The sequence below is a fragment of the Protomyctophum bolini genome (genome assembly GCF_963924005.1).
Source record: "Protomyctophum bolini genome assembly, chromosome: 6".
Lineage (NCBI taxonomy): Eukaryota > Metazoa > Chordata > Actinopteri > Myctophiformes > Myctophidae > Protomyctophum > Protomyctophum bolini.
This window is the reverse complement of record NC_137867.1, coordinates 26,739,143-26,759,724: the sequence shown is the minus strand read 5'-3', so window position 1 is coordinate 26,759,724 and position 20,582 is coordinate 26,739,143. Positions and strand designations below refer to the sequence as shown.

The 20,582-nt window shown below is 42.5% G+C and overlaps 2 protein-coding genes across 4 annotated transcripts in view; both read left to right on the top strand.

The window, feature by feature from the left end:
- The window catches only part of tncb (tenascin Cb), a 47,179-nt gene extending 34,249 nt beyond the window's left edge, over positions 1 to 12,930 (top strand). For 2 of the 3 annotated variants that reach the window (XM_080766223.1, XM_080766222.1), the window contains 12 exons: positions 3,650 to 3,922; positions 5,130 to 5,252; positions 5,722 to 5,865; positions 6,387 to 6,506; positions 7,266 to 7,409; positions 8,129 to 8,259; positions 8,453 to 8,585; positions 8,963 to 9,114; positions 9,239 to 9,335; positions 10,002 to 10,163; positions 10,795 to 10,958; positions 11,288 to 12,930. In XM_080766223.1, coding sequence (XP_080622349.1) covers positions 3,650 to 3,922; positions 5,130 to 5,252; positions 5,722 to 5,865; positions 6,387 to 6,506; positions 7,266 to 7,409; positions 8,129 to 8,259; positions 8,453 to 8,585; positions 8,963 to 9,114; positions 9,239 to 9,335; positions 10,002 to 10,163; positions 10,795 to 10,958; positions 11,288 to 11,398 — 1,754 coding nt within the window. In that variant the 3' untranslated portion in view covers positions 11,399 to 12,930. The remainder of the gene's footprint in view (positions 1 to 3,649; positions 3,923 to 5,129; positions 5,253 to 5,721; positions 5,866 to 6,386; positions 6,507 to 7,265; positions 7,410 to 8,128; positions 8,260 to 8,452; positions 8,586 to 8,962; positions 9,115 to 9,238; positions 9,336 to 10,001; positions 10,164 to 10,794; positions 10,959 to 11,287) is intronic. The other variant, XM_080766224.1, reaches the window with a different exon arrangement.
- Positions 12,931 to 14,318: 1,388 nt separating this feature from the next.
- b3galt8 (beta-1,3-galactosyltransferase 8) lies at positions 14,319 to 15,396 on the top strand (the record flags this gene model as incomplete). Its single annotated transcript, XM_080765280.1, has 1 exon — positions 14,319 to 15,396. The coding sequence occupies one exon, from the start codon at positions 14,319 to 14,321 to the stop codon at positions 15,279 to 15,281; it is 963 nt and encodes a 320-aa protein (XP_080621406.1). The 3' UTR covers positions 15,282 to 15,396.
- Positions 15,397 to 20,582: the final 5,186 nt, after the last annotated feature.

Here is a 20,582-nt window from a genome sequence, read left to right as displayed (position 1 = left end):
TATTTATGTATAACATGGAAGGCCCCACCTCAAATGAGGGACAAGAAAACTGATATTTGGTCAATTTATCATTTCTAAGAGGGAAAGATTTGCTGACTTGTTAAGACTGACATATTTTGCTTTGAAATATTCCACTTCTTTCCATCCCCACCCTCCCCAAACCTTGCATTTCTTCTCTATTCATTCCTCTCAAGACTATTTGACTTCAATTGCATTGACAGGTGAAACTCTCTTAAAAATGGATCAGTAATCCACTTAAGACTTCATCACAGGTATAGCGATACAACCAGTGTTGTTGTTTTAAATGTGGGGAGGCTACTCTCCTTTAATAGTCAAAAATGTAATAGCATGATAAAAAAAGATCTGTTTATAAGAGACCCAGCCAGGCCTCTGGACCTGTTTGTCTCTGTAGCCTTACAAACTAACACCTCTGTTTCTGTCTATGCAGCAAATCGTTCCTCAATCAGTCAAAGACAAGCTACTGTCAGCCACTGTGGTAGAAGTTATCCTTCTCTTACATCCAGGCAAATCCTTCCTATACAACACACTTTCTTTCATCAGCCATACATCCTTCACATGTGCACAGTAAAATCCTCAGGACCCAACTGGATCCTACAGGTCCATCTCGAACCATTTTTACACACTCAGAGTTAAATTAACACTGATGATTTTTGCTGTGTGCATATCCCTTCCTTTGATTCCACGGGATTGTGAGAAAAGCTAACACCACCCACACAAAACCCATTCAGTTTATATTAGCCCTGCCGCAGATCCGCTTTGATCCGCCTTAAGCTGTCAGTCTGCCTGTTGGTACATGTCCAACCTGAAGCGGCACCTGGTCTATTTTGGAAGCAGAGAGGCCCACATGTTGTAATGAAACCACTGTGGACCCAACAGGTGCATCGATTTACTACAATCCCAGTCCCACCCCCTGTCCCCATCTCCACCCCTGCCCGATCACAGTCATTATTGAAGATTAACATGCTGAGAATTGCAATGTGCCCAATGAATGGGCTGCAAACAACACGCTTTAAAATGTGGCTCAATAGACATTCTAAAGGGCTCTTTTATTTGAAACTATTTTCAGTGCAGTGGACTGGAGATGAGCCACAAGTAGTAGTAGAAAGACCTCTCACTTTGATCATCCTAGTGACAGCATGGGATTTCACCACATATATTTAACATACTATACACACCGTCAGGGTTCTGTTACAACATTTTGTCTTTGCTGTTGTTTTTGGAGATTCCTGTGCCACCTGTTTTGGGCTGCGGCGTCTGAGCATGTGTCAAGCCATTTAAGAAACAGTAATACCTGTAATTTAAGGTGAACTTTCATCTGGGAATGACCCACGGTCCCTCAGATCTGGCAAAGAAACCACGTTTTTTTCTTAGGACTGACATCCTCAGCATCACCTTGATGAAAGCCATGTCTTTAGTTTTGCGTGAGGTGTAAGATAATGTATCTTTTGGAAGGTTGTAATAATTGTCTGGTGTACAGTATCAATGTGAAAAAGATTACCCTTACAGGCCCATTTCTGCACCCAAATTAACACTCCAGATTTGTGTGTGTATCGTTAAGGATTTCCCCCAATGCATGATGGGGATTAGTCCAGAGGATGAAAGATAGAAGGATTGACAGAGGAGGAAGAAAAAGGCCCGAGGAGCTTTTGTCACTTTGTGTGAGGGCTCTCTTCTGTATGCGTCCCCTGTTCCCCCATGGACGAGACGGCTCTTCATTCTCATGCTGCCATGGCCCCTGGGCTCTGGTGTTGGGGTGCCAGAGGGCCGCTGGGGTCCATGCTGGATATGGCATCCTCTCAAGCCGGCCCCATTGTCTGCATGCTAATGGCGGGTGAAAACCATCTTAACATTTACATTGGCATCACTCGGTCCATGAAGCAACGCAAATTGCAGACACAACAAGCACTCTGTAATTATTTGTTTGAATTGCATTTGGGGGTTGGTGCGAGTCACGGCTATGATGACAAAAACGAAGTATGCCACGGTGGAAGACAATAGAGCAATTTAGTAGAACTTGTGATAACTGGAAGACAGCAGTGTGAAAGTAATGATGGAGTCCCAAAGAGACACATAAAGCCGCCCCCAACGTGCTCTTCTCTGTTGTGATTTACATTAACACAAGCAGGCTCCTGGTAAAAGTTATTGAAGAGCTTGTTGGGCAAGACGGGAACTGGGACTTGGCGGAGGGGGTGCAGGTTAGCTGGCGCCTTGTACCTCCGACACTAACAGGCTCCCCTTTGTGAGCAAGGACTGTGTTCCCTAAGGTCTAGGGAGTGTGGAGGGACGGGGGTGTAGGCGGAGGGAAGTGGGGAGGAGGGGGATGGATGGTGGTGGTGATGGTGATGATGTGTGTGGGTGGAGGGGGGGACATCAGTAGCTTTAGCACATGTTAGATTTCTTGATGGATGTGGCCCTCCCTCTCTCAGTAACCAGCTAAAGCCTCCTGGCGGCTAATGAAGAGTGACATCTCTGCAGGATTTGTCTGCCCCCTCTTCTCATTTCCACCCAGTTCTTCTCACAGCGAATGCCTTATGCCTGTTTCCTCCTCAGAAATGAAAAAGAACAGAAGAGAGAGAGAAAAAAAGATGAAGACTGGGTTCAGGCTAGTTCAGGGACCTTGGAAACCCTCACATTTGGTGTATGTTGGTTTAATGAGTGCTGAGGTTTGCAGAAGGAGATGGTGCTATACTGAGCTGGCTCATATAGCTGTACTCGGGGTCCATCTACTCATCAAAGTTACTGCCGTTGCAGTTCTTTCCGGAAGTTTCTCTGTGCTAATTATCTGTAGAGCAAAAGGGCCACAGCATAGCAGACACTTCCACCACAGCTCTCCTGCTTTTCCTCTCAGCAGCTGTGACCTCCTCCTGCTGTCTCCTGTCCTTACACAGTAAAATCCCCAGTGTTACTTTAACTGTGAAGTGTGAACCCTTACAGGCCCATTTTTACACTCTTGCAGTTAAAGTAATACGAGAATTCTTGCCATGTAGCATCCCTTCCCTCCCTTTTGCCACCATTGCACAAGCTGTCAACAACTAGTTAGCTGCCAGATTTTTTATATCACTATGCACACACTCACGTATGCTTATGCACTCCCTTCTGAACAGACAGAGATGTACATTGTTGTAATTAAACTGTTTTAGATGGCATCAGTCTATGCTGTTAATTGGCAATGAGCATAAGCATTACATACTTCTTTAAGGAAACAACTTTATTTTTTCCACCACAGTGGTTCTGACATTATTCAATGTGCTGTATCAGGAAGGATCTCCAGACTTACCTGACAAATGTCTGCTGGTCAAAAACAACAACAAAATGTATGCTTCCTAATCTTGAATCTCTATCCGTCTTTTTCAGTCTGACTTCAATCTGATTCTGTCCTCATATCATGCTGGGGTAAAACTCATCTACTCTCTCTCTCTATCTCTCTCTCTCTCTCTTGCTCGACTACTGGCGACAGTACATCCAACAAATGGCATCTGGACACTGATTACGCTTGCAATTATCGCTGTCCTTTCTTTGTCTACTGTGCTATCTTTTCATCTCAAATGTCAAAGTGCTCTCGAGCTCCAGAGAGGTGTAAATCTTTATTAACACTTTATTTTAAACCTTGAACCTTCTTGTCGCTCAGAGGCTGAACCGGAGCTGGAGGCTATCTTTGTCTCCGACATCACCCTGGCGAGCTTTAGGTTGGCCTGGTCAGCCGAAGAGGACATCTTTGACACCTTTGTTCTAATGGTCAGCCAAGCTGGCGAGCTCAGCCAGCCGCAAGAGCTGGTCCTGGGCAGTGAGGAAAGGAGCACGCTTATCACCGATCTCGCTGAAGACACAGAGTACAAAATTGAGATCTTTGGACTTGTTTCGGGACGACGCTCCAAGTCTGTTATGGAGGTGGCAAGAACAGGTACACGGTGTCACACCACACCGGCAGCCATGGCCCGAACGTTGGTGAAATCACTGCCATGATGAACTGGTGCTTTTAATTGTTGTATTGCCCAATACTGAATGTGTCATGTCAGTCTTTTTTTCTTCATATCATTATTGTTTTGGGCAGATTCTGCTCTCATGATAACAGCATGACAAGAGGTGAAAATGTCAATGTTTTAACATGTCTACCGTCTATCTCCGTCATTGCAGCTGTTTTTGTTTACTAACCTGATATAACCACGTGTAATGGTATTTGTCCAAGGCACTTAAAGCAGCAATCTGGTCTAATGAAAACACTTATGTCGAGAAATGAAGGTTATTATTGCCTTTTGATGGGAGGCTCCCTGGAAATCCATGAATTTTTGATGAGGGCCAGCCTTGTCTGCCTCGTGTCAGTGACTGTGTGCGTGTCGTTTTATCTGTCTCAGTATCCTGTCGGTCAGGGCTCCTCCTGAGTGGTATCAGTGAGCTGCGCCAACAGGCCCAGTATCTGTAAAACACACTCTGTCCACACTTTTGCCTGCCACTTTGTTGAGAACTGCTCAGGAGATTTTCCCGACTCACAGTTTTGTCTCGTCCATTCAGTTTTGTGTCCGTCCAGTTGTCTAGTTCCTACCACAATGTTATGTTTGGCTGCTCAGGTCTGCTCAGGTCCATGTGGTCCATGTGTGTCTCTCTCTCTCTCACTATCTCTCTAAGGAGAAAGTTGTCTTTGTCTAGTAGAATGGTTGTGTCTCTGTCCCCTGTGCTTCCTGGGGGTATGGCTTTACTCTTGGGTGCATGTTTTACTCTTGTGTCTTCCTTGAAACGGGGGCAAGTTAATCTCCCTTGGTCTGTCACGCAAGATGCTGTGACTCAGGGACTCGCCATGAGCCTTGTGCACCTCGGGTCTCTTTGTCCGTCTGCCACGTCTTGCTCTCTCTCTCTCTCTCTCTCTGTCTGTCTGTCTGTAAAATCCATGTGTCTGTTCTTGTCTTGTTGCTTAATGATGTGAAGAAAAGTGTTTTCCAAAGGCAGGAATATTCTCACTAGAATGGATTGAGGCTGGGCATTTAACTGATGTCCAGTGACTTATATTGTACGTTCTGCATTCCAGTCTGCTCATTTCAGAAGCTGGCACACAATTACTAACTGTAGATTTCTATGTTGGTCTCTTCTCCTCCTGTATCTATGTTGTTTTCCAGACCTGGGAACCCCTAAGGGCATTCGATTCTCTGATGTCACCGATACGTCTGCTACTGTTCACTGGACGGTGCCCAGGGCACGTGTGGACAGCTACCGTGTCATCTATGTACCCACTCATGGCGGTGAGTACACTGTACAATCCTCACGTCACTTAACTCTGAGAGTATACAAATATAACCGTATACAAATTAACAAATTAATATTGGCTCACACCTTCTAAAATAATATTCTAACAACTACATTTAAGACAGTGAATTACGATTGCTAAATGCTGACTAAATACCTGTTGTGTAAATTTGAATTATCATTTGATTGAGTTTCATCTCAACCGTGTATAATGCAATGCTGCTCTCTAGTGGTTGGTGTTAGGTTTTATTTTTGAGTTACCTTTTCATTGCTCAAACATCAGGGAGAGGTAATTTCATCAAATAATGGAAATCAATTTGCATTACATCTTGCTGAAATTAGATGATGCTAATGAAATGAGTTCCTATTTGGCAACTTTAAAGACAACCTGACTACATGTCCTTACATCAATGCATTTGCAGCGATGTGATGGCATGATGATTTGTCTTTTCCTTTGATATTCAGGAATTCCAAGGACAGTGGCGGTGGATGGCTCTGAGTCTCAGACGGAGCTACCCAACTTGACCCCTGGGGTCACCTACCAGATCACTGTCATTGCTGTCAAAGGTCAGAGGGAGAGTGAGCCCGGCTCTGATAATGTCACCACAGGTAAGGGGTTTGGTCATTTTTGTTTATTTTTGTTATTTTCACAGTGACAAAAACGTGATATAAACAGCAACAAGACGCTAAAATCTGTTCAGATAGAAAAGTGGAGGGGGGGGGGGGGTAAAGGGCCAGGAGTCAGGACAGCAGGTCAAATTTACAATGACGTCAGGGATCTCCATCCCATATAATGTCACGTGATGTCACTTGCCGTAGCCTTGACTGCAGGATTGTGCACTGGCTAAACTGTAATTTAGATGGCATGTTATGTAGACAGATGCCAGGTCATTTGTAGACCTGGCATTGTATAGTGTGTATAGTTTCAATGTACAGATTATAGATTTTGTTTGATATTATGCCAAATATATATCAGTTTAGACTGATTGGTTTACCTATGATCCTAGATTACTACTTGCATTTGATATATTACCTTGTATTTTCCTTGCTTACTGTAAATCGCTCTGGATTAAGAGTGTGTGTGTGTGTGTGTGTGTGTGTGTGTGTGTGTGTGTGTGTGTGTGTTTCAGCTCTAGACAAGCCTCGTGGTCTGACTGCAGTCAACATCACAGACACTGAGGCCTTACTGTTGTGGCAGCCTGCCATTGCTACAGTAGATGGATACGTCATTACCTACAGCGCAGACACAGGTAGGTGGAACAAGCATGCACACTAGCAAATGCATGCAAATGCACACACGCAACACATGTAGATACAATACAGCATATTGTGAGTTGATCTACCTTGCATACACAGAAGTACGTCTCACACATGTAATCCTAAAGGTAAGATGAGGACAGCAGGCAGATTGACATTGCGGGGGATTACTGCAGTAAAAGCAAAAATATTTCATGTTCCATTGTCAGTATCCTTTGGTTTAGTTTCATGTTGCAAACCTGCTGTTGGTTTTGATTATCCTGAGGGAGCAGATCTTTGCCTCAAAAATTATTCCACATTTACATTTACAGTGTTTTTCAGATCAACGACTTCTTGTTGATTGTGAGGAATCTTTCATATGATACACTGTATCTTTTTTTATGATGCTGTATCAGATACAGCATCATAAAAAACCCATGGAAATCATGAAACACTACACTAGAACAAACATATTGCACAATAATACAAAATGTCAAGTTCCATGCGTTTGTAATCCCCTGTGGAGAGTACCTACTTCAACCTTAGAACAAAAGATAATAAAGTGTGTGTGTGTGTGTGTGTGTGTGTGTGTGTGTGTGTGTGTGTGTGTGTGTGTGTGTGTGTGTGTGTGTGTGTGTGTGTGTGTGTGTGTGTGTGTGTGTGTGTGTGTGTGTGTGTGTGTGTGTGTGTGTGTGTGTGTGTGTGTGTGTGTGTGTGTGTGTGTGTGTGTGTGTGTGTGTGTGTGTGTGTGTGTATGTGCGTGTTCTCTCCAGTGGCCCCAGTGATGGAGCGTGTGTCAGGGAACATTGTGGAGTTCGAGATGACTTCCCTAGCCCCGGCCACACACTACACTGTCAAGATCTATGCAGTGAGGGACACCGCTAAGAGTGCAGCCACCACTACTGATTTTACCACCGGTAAGTGGGTGATCTGTACATGACAAACATCTCTCATATTGTCCATAAGCTCTAATGTAATCAGTATAATCCGTGTTCTGGCCACTTGTTGGACACGTGTTTAGTACTGTACATTTCTACTCTGTCTAAAAACCACAAACTGTCTTTTACTCAACACCGCTTGACCTGAATAGGTAGTTTTGGCTATAGTTTCTTTTTTTTAACACTTTATTTTGATTTTTATTGTTGAATAAATGAAAAAACATATGTGTACATTTTGTTGTATCCGACATGTAAATATCCCCCCCTCCCCCCAAATCAAGGTCAGAACAAGACAAATAAAACAAAGACAGACAGTACAAGACAGTAAAAGTAATTAGTAAACTAGTTTTGAAAGTACTAATGAACAAAAAATAAAATTAAAATAAAATAATAATAATAAAAGAAATAGTATTTTCCATCAGGGTATGGTATCTAGGTTACATACATTGTATCCATCTTTCAGTTTAGATAGTAAGTTGCTCTGTATCCAACTGTCTACTTACTGAGGGCCTCTAACCAGAGGTCGGACAATGTCAGGTTTGGTATTTGGCTATAGTTTCTAATCCAGCAGTTGTCTGAAAACATGGACATAGTGGAAGTATTTTGCCTAATAGCCTTGGATTTAAATGGCGTGAGAACCAGTGGTTTTATCTAAACTTAATGTCCAACAGTAAGCAACTCTTCTGTGTGTCCCTCAGATGTTGATGCCCCACAGGACCTGGCAGCCGGTAACATCCAGACAGAGAGCGCCATGCTCACCTGGAGGGCCCCTCGTGCTGACATCACTGGTTACATCCTCAGCTTTGAGTCCTCTGACGGAACAGTCAGGGTGGGTAGATGCCTACAATACCTAAATACAGAGATGGTGTTCAATAGATCCCAGAATTCAAAATATACACTACATACGCTCACTTTTTACAAGCTACTTTACACCCAGTAGAAATGAGTCTAAAAATGGATGGATGGTTACCAGCATGTTAGTAACTAACATGCTGTGTTCTCTGTTTGGCTTCTTCCCACAGGAAGTGGTTCTAAGCCCCACTGCTACCTCCTACAACATGGCCCAGCTGAGTGCCTCCACTGAGTACTCTGTTAAACTGCAGGCTATCGCTGGCCCCAAGAGGAGCAGGCTCGTCACTACACTTTTTACCACCAGTGAGTACAATATGCATGGTGGTTAGAGTCATCGTCCTACAATCATAGGAAAGGTGCAGGTTCAAGTCCTTGTCTGTATTTCATGAATTATGTTGATGTCTTGTTTTTGCTTACTGTAAATCGCTCTGGATTAAGAGTATCTGCTAAATGCCTAAATTGTGTCTAAAGGCATGGCCCTGAACTTTTATTTTAGGCTTGGAAACATTTTTAGGCGAGCACCTTGCCGCCATCAGCAAGGGCAAAATGTCTTTCCGGTGGACACGGCCCGTTACAGTAAACTGGTGTGTGGCTCTGAATAAGAGCTCTGAGCTACAGTGCCTTAAATGTAAACGTGTGTGTGTGTGTGTGTGTGTGTGTGTGTGTGTGTGTGTGCGCAGCCGGGGTGCTGTACAGATTCCCTAGAGACTGCTCTCAAGCCCTTCTGAATGGAGACACTGCATCAGGCCTATACACCATCTACGTGGGTGGAGATGATAGCCAGCCCCTGCAGGTCTACTGTGACATGACCACTGATGGAGGTGGATGGATTGTAAGTCACTCAACCTATAATACTAATATAACACTCAATCTGATATGTGAGTTTGTGATCTACAGTAGCCTACTGTATACAGTATATTTTAGTTTGTTTGCTTGATTGTTGTTTATCGCTGTAGGTGTTTGTCAGACGTCAGAGTGGGAAACTCGAGTTCTTCCGTAACTGGAAGAACTACACTGCTGGCTTTGGAGACATGAATGATGAATTCTGGTTGGGTGAGTGCTATTATAATAATAATAATGTTATTTTAGGTAAGTGGTAAGTGGTAACTATGTATGTGAGTAAATGTACATACAGTACATTTAGCCATTTTCAATCTTATGAACCAGATCTACTTACAAGATCGGAGTAAGTGGCATTAACCCAATCAAACAATGACAGGGTAACTGGTCAAGTAATAAGAGTTTAAAGGAATCAGTCGTACAAAGTAACTAGTTACGATAACAGGTAAACCTCAAACCTAGCATCTGTCTAAACAACATGATATCTAAATAACATACTTAGCATTTGTGAACACTGGTATTATGCAATACCAGTTGTACAACTGGTACAAAATATATCCCTGATATTGTCATACGGTAAATACGTATGTTGATGACGTACAGAATTGAATTTCAGCAATGTACACGCTACCACTTAGATTGGAATGGCTTGGGTTGGCGCCAAGTTTGTTCACGCCAAGTGAAACGGTCGGACGGTGCCCGAGTTATGCCTGGGACAGACGCACAGGATTTGTGAAAATAATAATATAATATAGATACTAGATGTACACTATTCATAAGTGTCTTGTAATAATGTTGATGCCTATGATATCAATGCACCTATATTCATTATTTAGTAAGTGCGTTTTCATTGTGTGGGCTTGTCCACTCTCCTCGTAGGTCTATCTACTCTCCATAAGATCACAGCAGGAGGTCAGTACGAGCTGCGTGTGGACCTGAGAGACAAGGGAGACACAGCCTATGCACAGTATGACAAGTTCTCCATCTCAGAACCACGGACGCGCTACAAGGTCCATGTAGGAGGGTACAGTGGCACTGCAGGTGAGTCTGTCTGACTTCTACACAACAGCAATAAAAGGCCTAAATGTTACTCAGCTTGATTGTGGATGTAAAGATTATGTCAGTTCAGTTGGCACACAGTCAAATCCAGAATGTTCATTAAAACCTCCAGATTTACAATGCATTACATAGAGCAATGTATGTTAGCAACACTGATGTAAGTGCCTGCAATCACACACTGATTTATCTTCCTAAGACACAAAAAGGCAGTTTGTAATAGTACAACCAAACGCCTACTAAAGCCACGTTTTCCCAATCTCTGTCCAGGTGGCATTATTTTGAAAGATGATTGAGAGGGTGATCACATCAGTGTCATTTTCTATTGAGATGCCTTTATCATGTCAGAGTGTTTGGGTATGGGAAGGCCAATGATTTTAGAGCCAGTATTTGAGTAGTAAAAATAGTGCAGAATGTAGTGCTATTTGTAACCTTTCCCTAAAAAGCTCTTTCTTCAACATGCTTTTAATTTACAGAGGTGTTTCAGGATTACCGCATAGACTGTCCATACAGTCTCCCTTCTTTACATAAATTGCACAATTATTTATACCACAAATCATACAGCAGCTCAATTGTTGAACTTCTTTTCTCTTTTGTGTAATGTGTACCCCTACAGGTGATTCTATGACCTACCACCACGGTCGTCCATTTTCAACATATGATCATGACAATGACATTGCAGTCACCAACTGTGCCCTGTCGTACAAGGGTGCCTTCTGGTATAAGAACTGCCACCGTGTCAACCTCATGGGAAGATATGGGGACAATAGTCACAGCAAGGTACAGTACCGTTTAAAAGACGAGACTAATTTCTACTGCAGTGTTTTTATGATAGTCCTTCCAAAGATAGGAACTGTAGTTGCTGCACCAAGCATGTAAGCTATTTATTTCCTCTTTATATATTGTCACTCTGTCTGAGAAGCATGTGGAGCTCATTCAAAACCAAGCAATCCAAATTGAATTATTATTAAGTAAAATGATGCCCAAGTATGAATAGCCATAATTGTTCTTGGTCCTTATTATTCACGTCCTTTCACAGACTTTTTGAGCAACCTAACTATTTTTCCTCCGGCATACACTAATTACGTTCATCTGTTGATCTCTCTCAGGGAGTTAACTGGTTCCACTGGAAGGGCCATGAGCACTCCATTGAGTTTGCTGAGATGAAAATGAGGCCGTCCAACTTCAGAAATTTGGAGGGAAGGAGGAAACGCTCATAGACCAACCAACTGCTGCTACTCTGGACCACCACCACCTCCTCCCTTCCCCTCAACCCATGCCCCCACCTCTTCTGTCCTCTGTGCCAGCTGAAGTTCCAGTCCACACATCCCACCGCAGCTACCAAAGCCACTGCCAGGAGCCCCTGCCGCCACCACTCACTCAAACAGATGGCCCCTCCTACCTGTCCATTCATAGACAGACACACGAGCACAGGCACAGATCAACGTCCCACTCTAAATCAACTCCAAATCCCACAATCCATTGCTGGATGATATGGTTGTGTGCAGTTGTAATACTGTCAATGCCAAAATTGATGTGATATATAACAGAAACAAATGGACTTAAATGAAGTTCAAATCAAAACTCATGCAGATTCTTTTCATGCACCAAAGAGAGCAAACTCTATCACACCCAAGCATTTTCTTTCTTTCTGACTCATCTTACCATGCAGCAGCACTTGATTGCAGCCAGGGGGCGTTATGTTGTGTACAGAATAAGACACCCTAGATTCAACACACCCAGAGTATTTTCTTTCACATTTTGGAGTTTACAGAGAGGACAGGCTGTTTACAAGTCTTGATTAGTGTCAGGACATCTTCACTAATACTGATAAAAATGTTTAAACTGTATGAGTCAGATGCTGACAGTGATTTGTACAGAATTTCCATTCATCCTAATCCAGATGTTTTATCATAAAGGTTGAAAGGGATTTTACCTCAAGTGCACCACTCTGTCAGATCAGACGTCTTCGCTTTCCAAGGAGTTGTCCCTCTCTAACATGTCATTTGTTTGTCTTTGTGCAACTTATTTGTCTTGATGTCACTTTATCCTCCTTACCCGTCCCTCGCCCCTTTACCCATCATTCGATACAAGTCACCATCTGAAGTGATACATAGGCATGAAATAAAAAACATCAGAGAAAACATAAATTAACACATATTCATGTGGATGATGTTCATGTTCTGTTGATTGTGTGAGACCTGAAGGCGTAATGCAATCGCCTCCGTGGACTTCTCCGCAGTTACAGTACCATATCATGCCATTTTAAACTTAAAAGAACATAGGAAGACATTTTTAAGCTGACATGTTTCTCTTTTATGAATCCGAGGCAGGACCTATTATTCAGTATATAAATAAAATGGGTGATTATGTTTTGTTTTTGTTTTTGCAAAATGTGAATACCGTACATATATTGTGGAACAAGAGAATGTCATGTGTTTGATGAATACAAAAGATATGGATGCTCAAAACAAACAAAAAGGGACCATTTACAATTGATTTTAAAAGGTCACTATGCTATGTTGAGGGGGGGAAACAGTGAAAATTAATACATCTAGTAACCCCACCCCCCTTCTGTCTATCCCTCAATCCCTGCTAGTGCAGGTTACTAAACCACTGACCCCCTAAGGAATGCCTGTGTAAATTAAGTTTATTTTATTTTTTGTTTTCCATTTTTTTGTTTATAACTGGGTGAACAACAGGTGTTTCTCTGTACCGTATTACAATAAAAGAAAGTTTGTTTAAAAGTAAAGTGCGTTTTATTTTTTCAGTGTCAACATATAATCTATGTTGTGGATGGAAACTTGTGGGGGGCCATAATACTGATCGAAGTCTATAATTTGCCTTGATATTGCACTTTTCTTTTTGAGGGGCGCTAGCCCCTCCTATGTCCAGCTGTGATGGTCTGTGTAAACACAAACATTGAAGACAAAAGACAAAATTGTGATTGGCCAAGATGAGATGATGTATGATGATAAGAGCGCCCTTACTTCACACGTGTGTGATTTTCTAATTATATTTTGTTATGGCTTCACGATTAATAACAAAACTGCCATTCTGGAAAACACAAACGTCTTCATTTAGACGAGGCTGGGCACATAATAGCTCAGTCAGTGTAATCAGCGGCGGCACCATGAAAGAATAGTAGCCAGGTATAATCAAAATGGTTCAAGGTAGCCTGATTGTCAGTTCTTGAGCTTAGTCCAGTCCACCCTGGGTAAACAATAAACATGGTAACCTTTCTTTTGTTTTTCAGACTCTGAGAGCCTCCAGCTGCTCGCTCAGTCGAGTGGGCGGGGTCTATGGGCTGACCTGGAAACCAGGCTATAGGTTCAAGGTGCAAACTGTGAAATAGGCTACAAAGTGTACTACAAAATAAACAAGTCTCTACTCTACAAGTGTGTGTTGTGTGTAGTAGGCCTATAAACCCATGCCCGGCATCACTCTGGCATATAAAGCTCTTTGAATAATGCACCATAGATGTAGACATCTGCAGTACGTGACTGGATAGGCCTGTCTGTTACATGCTTCAGACATGACTCATGAGCTAAAAAAAATGATCGCACCATGACACCGGTCTGGCTGGACAACACACCAGGAGGAGAACAGCCGTGAGCAACTGGAAGTACATTGTAGTTCTGGTTGTAGCCAGCTACTTTGGAAATTGAGCTAAAGTTATAGCTCGGGATAAATAAAATCACTCGGTGATAGTGCCTTCGTTTCTTAGGTTCCAAAGGTGGTGTAATTCAGACCCGAATCGAATGAATCAGTAATGAGTGAATGTATCGTTTCCCCACTATCAATGGGCTGTAATGTGGCTCCTCGCTCTCTCTGCCAGTAACCTCGCCGCCTCACCAGGCTTTCCACCACCTCGGAGGAAACTGCCAGGAAATGATGAAGGGAGTGTTTAGTTGTTGCTCGGGGTGCCTTTCCTTAGGTCTATATATAGGTCGTTTCCCATTCGGAATGCAATGGATAAAGTAAACAAGGCCTGGCTGCTGGCGGCGTGGCTTCTAGTGTGGGACAGTGGGACTTAAGTTTTCAGGATAATCAAGAAACCAACGAGAGGTGAACAGTGGTGATTTATCCCCGAGAATCAACGCAAAACACTGCATGCCTACACTGCTTTTCAAGTTTGCGATGAAGATAACATGGAGGTGGGTGAAGTTTCTTGCCGTTTCGGCAGCACTAGCGCTGTCTGCGCAAATCTGGCTAGTTATCACATCCAATAAGTCGCACACTGTGCTAATAAAGCCAACACCTGTTTCTGCAGCAGCCTTTAGAGTCATATCTCCCGCAACGTACAAGTATGTTCTCAACCAGCCTGCTGTTTGTAATGGCAGAAGCCCCTTCCTGGTGTTAATGATTCCAGTTTCTCCGGCAGATGTTGAGTCAAGGGCTATCGTTAGAAAAACATGGGGGGCGACCGGTTTGTTACCCGGCCGCGACACGCTTACTATGTTCTTTATGGGCATCCAGGAACACACCCAACGTGAGCTGGAAGAGGAGAGCAGGGAACACGGCGACATGATCCAAATGGACTTCCTGGACAGCTACCAAAACTTGACCGTCAAGACCATGATGATGATGCACTGGCTCGCCACACACTGCCAGGACAGCTCCTATGCAATGAAGGTGGATGCGGATATTTTCGTCAACGTTTTCTACCTCGTCCAACTTCTTGACGGATCTCCCAGCCGGGGCTATATCACTGGGTCGGTCATTCGGGATGGACGTCCGCGGCGGGGAAGTAACAGTAAGTGGTATCTCTCGGAGGATGTTTACGCCGAGGACAGTTTCCCACCGTACGTGTCCGGGGCGGGGTACGTGTTCTCAGTGGACCTGGCAGCGAGGATCTCCTGGGCGTCCCGGTTCGTCAGAGTCATCCCCCTTGAGGACGTCTATGTCGGCTTGTGTTTGCGCGTGCTGGGTGTCACTCCCGCATATGCGCAAAGTTTCCTAACACTGAGGAACCTGTTTGAGGTGAGGCGGTTGGAGTATGACAGGTGCACATACGCCAAACGAGTCATCGTCAACGGGTTCAAGCCATCAGAGTTGCTGGACATTTGGAGCGACTTCTCCCAAGGTCACCTCAGCTGCTGAAATAATCCAGTAGCCGTTTCCTCAAACGAGAAGAGATCAAACAATCTGTGGTGGTGCCTAAAATTAACCTTCTTTTTCCACAGTGGATCAACAGTTTGGTTCTGATTTCTGCCTTTTACCTTTGCTGCCTATGCCAATTGCTCATTTCTGAAAAGAAAGTAGAATGAACCAATTTTCCCACTACAAGTGCCCTCATTTTATACACACAGTTGTTTACCAATGTATCTATGCAGACATGTATTTATGTTTAGGTTTAGATGATAAGTGTCCGCCATAGGCTATCTATTATTTGGTAGGCCTACTGGTAGTATAAATCAGTGTTTCCCAACGTGGTGTGGCCCCCCGGGGAAGGGCAGGTCATGAGGCCTTGACTGTTAACTGTTGTTAAAACGATTTGCACTAAATCATGCTTTCACCCACCATCAGTCTGTAAATTCCTAATTTGATATAAGTCCAACCTATACAGAAAACGTTTTTCAAATGTTCTGTAAACGTTTCGAAAATAGCAGATCTATAAGCTCACAGCGCACCAATACGTAGATCGGCTATTTTCTCTATTCGCTGTACGAGAAGTATATGGCTTAAGTTGTAAACATGTGTGTGTTTTGATTGCTAGTTTGAATTGATTGATTGAATAGTTTATTGAACATAAATGTCAAAATAGCAACAGAGTACAGTCAAACACTCCTGTTCAAAAGGGATAGCACCAAAAAAGGTCTCCAAGGAAAACTGGGACCTGAATTTGGTTGAGATAGAGAAACCGCTTTAGTAAGTAATAGGTGTCAAAGTGTAATGTACGTGGTCAAGTAAATCATTGATAATTTACTGGCCTACTGAGATTAGAATTCTCTCACGTCTTTCTCAACAGAATTTTTGCAATCTGAATCTTTGCCATCCTTATAGGTGGTAGTGCAAAAATTGTGAAGTCATATATTGTTGCTGTCGGGTGGAATGTTTACTATATACCAAAACAGTTACTTCTCAGGAAATCGAAAATTTGGATAGATCTGATATGTTGATATTATCTACCTCTCTCCTTAGCTCTTTTTGTTTCAGATATATCTGCTGTATCGTGAGGAACACCGTATTGTCAGGAAAATATGCCTAGTTGGCACTGCTTACAGTTTTGTGATTGTTATGTTGGTGATCCCATTCTGGGTAATTGTCCTTCAAGTGCCTAAAATATTACAGTACTCCTCTCAGCAACTACGTTCCAGGTGCCCATGGGCAATGCACTCGCTCCAAACTAATCTATATTGAGCTTAAACAAATTAAATACACTGATATGATACTATGGTTGCAGCGCCTTTTTGCCCCTAGCCATTAAAAAGAGAATGAGCTTCATTAAAATATACTTTGCACACAAGCATAGCAGGGAACAATATGACAGGAACAGTGTGAAACCAAAGTGATAGATGCCTCAATGTAGTTTGATACTGTCTTTAAGTTGAAGGCTTTGCATGGTCTGCATGAGCACCTGGGTGTGAATAGTGCAAAAATATGTACAGGAACAGTAAAGAAAGTTATGCACATTAAGCAAAAAACCTTCACAGCACTGATATAAATAGGCGAACATTCAGCAAAAATGGCAGATCTGTGAAGCCACAACATGTCCATAACCCTATTTTTGAGGAAGGCTAGTGTAGAAGGAAAAAAGGAGGGGGCCAACTATAGCCCCTGAGGGAGCTATAACCTGTTTTAGTATTATTGCTGATGCTGATCGGTCTCACCATATTAAGCATTAAACATTAGAGAACAGAGAAAGTGATTGATGATTTAAAGATACTTTAACCTGTACTATGCTCTATACTTAATAGCCTAAAACCAAAGATCTGAACTGTTACACTCATTCTAAGCGTCTTTGTCTGGATATGTGCTTCAGCCAGTACCGGTTCTAGGCCTTTTGAGGCCCTAGGCAACATATTATACAGAGGCCCCCCCCCTCCTGCTTTGCCACGCCGGATAAAAATTGTAAATTTGCCATGAAAATGCTTCAATCTGGTGCACTTTGAGATCAAAATTAAGAAGCTAGGTGGGGGCCACATGTGGCCAGTAGCCCATGTAAGGGATACATGAAGAAAAAAAAATCTTCTCCCTGTGACGAGGTTGAGGCCAGTGGTTGAGGCCCTAGGCGACCGCCTAGTTCGCCTATGCCTAGAACCGGCCCTCAGGGCCGGTTCTAGGCATAGGCGAACTAGGCGGTCGGGGGGGTAGGACCAAGTCTCATGGGATTTGTGATTTGTTTATAAACATTTTGGTATTTGTTTATAAACATTTGTGATTTGTTTATAAACATTTGTGATTTGTTTATAAACATTTTGGGATTTGTTTATAAACATTTGGGATTTGTTTACAAACATTTGGGATTTGTTTATAAACATTTGGGATTTGTAAGTCTCATGGGGGGGGTAGGACCACTTCCAGTTGACCTGTAGTAAGTCTCATGGTCGGGGGGGGGGGGGGGGGGTAGGACCAAGTCTCATGGGATTTGGGATTTGTTTATAAACATTTTGGTATTTGTTTATAAACATTTGTGATTTGTTTATAAACATTTGTGATTTGTTTATAAACATTTGTGATTTGTTTATAAACATTTTGGGATTTGTTTATAAACATTTGGGATTTGTTTACAAACATTTGGGATTTGTTTATAAACATTTGGGATTTGTAAGTCTCATGGGGGGGGGGTAGGACCACTCAGGGCCCAGTTCCGGTTCTAGGCCTTTTGAGGCCCTAGGCAACATATTATACAGAGGCCCCCCCCCCTCCTGCTTTGCCACGCCGGATAAAAATTGTAAATTTGCCATGAAAATGCTTCAATCTGGTGCACTTTGAGATCAAAATTAAGAAGCTAGGTGGGGGCCACATGTGGCCAGTAGCCCATGTAAGGGATACATGAAAAAAAAAAATCTTCTCCCTGTGACGAGGCCCCCTCAGTGGTTGAGGCCCTAGGCGACCGCCTAGTTCGCCTATGCCTAGAACCGGCCCTGGCTTCAGCTCAAATGTCATATGAAAGACTGTAGAATTTATGTAAATATCTGAATGTCGATTTAATCACACAAACCCTATAGTGGAAATAGGCAGATCTACAAGCTTGTAGATAGATCAGCTGTTATCAGGAAGAGATTTGGTGTAGAGGAGGAGGTTCAAGGATAGACTCTTCGGGAGTATATTGAGTTTTAGTGCTTATGTAAATAATTGAATGTATTGTGTTTACACATATTAACCAGATGGTGGCATCATTACTCCACACTAAGAAACAGGAGTCAGATACTGTCATGTAGGGGCAGCCTATATAGTTACAGTTGACACTGTCTTGTATTTCTTATATGCTGCATTAAGTAACATATATAATAAATAATATACTGCTCAATTAAATATATTTGAGTAGTCAAATAAGTTTATATATTATTTCCAATTTTGTATCAGCTATATTTGAGATTGGTGTAGGCCTAGATGAAGAAAAGAGGCCCAAATACAGTCTGTTTCACAGACTGGTTAATCAGGGAATCCCATTAGTCAATTCAAAGTTACTATTCATTGAGTTTTTGTGGGTGTAATGCAAAATGTATATGCTGGATTTACTATTTTATGGATGGCACATATCCTGTCATAGATGCATTTCTCTGCATGCCTTTGCACTTTTTCATAATAAATCAGAATAAATAAATGTTTATTGCTTTACTCACATCAGATTAAATTACGGGATAATCCATAAACCAAATGGATGAGATGGAAAAACATGTTAGATACAGTGTATGACCAGCAAGACCAGCAGTAAGTGGGCTCAGAAATAGCCTCTTCGGTGAATGAACCCAGTCTGCCCAGGCCTTGCCATGGATGCAGCTCTATAAACGCATGAACTAGTGTATTGCAAAAAATAAATAACTAGGTTTTTTTTAGTTATAGTTACCATTTCCATCGACAACTTCTGTTCCAAATGCCAAGAGCCATCGTCCTGAACAGTCAGATCAGCTGTCCTTTAAGGCAGACAGACACTGCATTGATAACTCGATCCTGTAGGTTTACACTTTACAACCTCCAGACTGTAGCCTGTAGTGGCTGACGCACCAGGCGTCATTCAAAATCCCGATAGGGTTGCGTAAAGTCCCGCCCCCGCCTGTCAGTGTCATAGTTGCACGCGCTGCCGTGTGTGTCAAAACCATAGACTGTAAAAAGAATACCGGTAGGTCAAAACCGTTTGGAGCACTGTCTATGGGAGCGTTCGGAAATACCACACCGCACTCGCCTATTAGTTTAGGTTTAGGTTTATTTATTTATTTAGCATATATTTCCGAACGCGCCCTATATCTAAGGCTCTGCCCGAGTTGTACAGGCTAGTAGATATTTCTCTGCCGCGTGATAAAGTTACATGAATCAAGCTGTAAAAAATAATATCTTGGTATAATTTAACAACACACGGAATGTGCATGGGAGCTTGCTTTTTGTAAACGTCATTAATTATTTTGGTCAGATTGAGATTAGGCCTACATGTTAGCGACGCTAATTAGGTTTAATAGTTTTGCTTGTTTCTTTGTTAATTGCTTAATTAAGCTCATCATATTTCTTATTTTCTTTGGTTGGTTTATAGGGAACCCATTTTAAGATGAAAAACCAGGCGACCCAAGGCCAATTCCCAATATTACTCACGCGTGTGTTTTGATTGATTGATTGATTATCAGTCTGCAGAATAGGTTTACAGTAGGCGGCATTGCTTGTTTATGCCTTCCCTATGCCGATCACTCGGCACAATGCTCCACGGTCCACCACACATCCTATACATATATACTTTGGTTACTTTGCTTTCTTGATGTTAAGAATGTAATTTAGATAGCATGTTGTTTGTACGATGCAAGGTTATATTGCCTGGTATCCTAGTTTATTTGAGGCACTACATTGTTCTCCTTGCACTCTAGGCGTGTGACTGTTTACCCTGTTGTTTGTTGACTAGAGTTCATGCTTCTATTACTTTGCTTAATCCGAGCTCACACTTTTGCCCTGGATAAGAGTGTAGGCTACAATTCATGCCTGGTCTTCAGTGAAGTTAAGGCAAGGTGAGTGTTTCAATAAATTCAATCAATGTCTTTGTTTAATGTTTGATAACCTAGGCTAATCCACCTCTTTCAGCCTACTACATTTTCTTGTTTTGCCCACTGACTGGGCCATCAATAATTCCTTTGTCTTCTGTTTGTGTGCATTCACTGTGAGTGAGAGTTTAGCTCTGATCCATAGCCTTCTACTGCTTCTACGATTCTGCCCTGCGCTGTTCCATAGCTCTAAATTCGCAACGCATTATAGCTA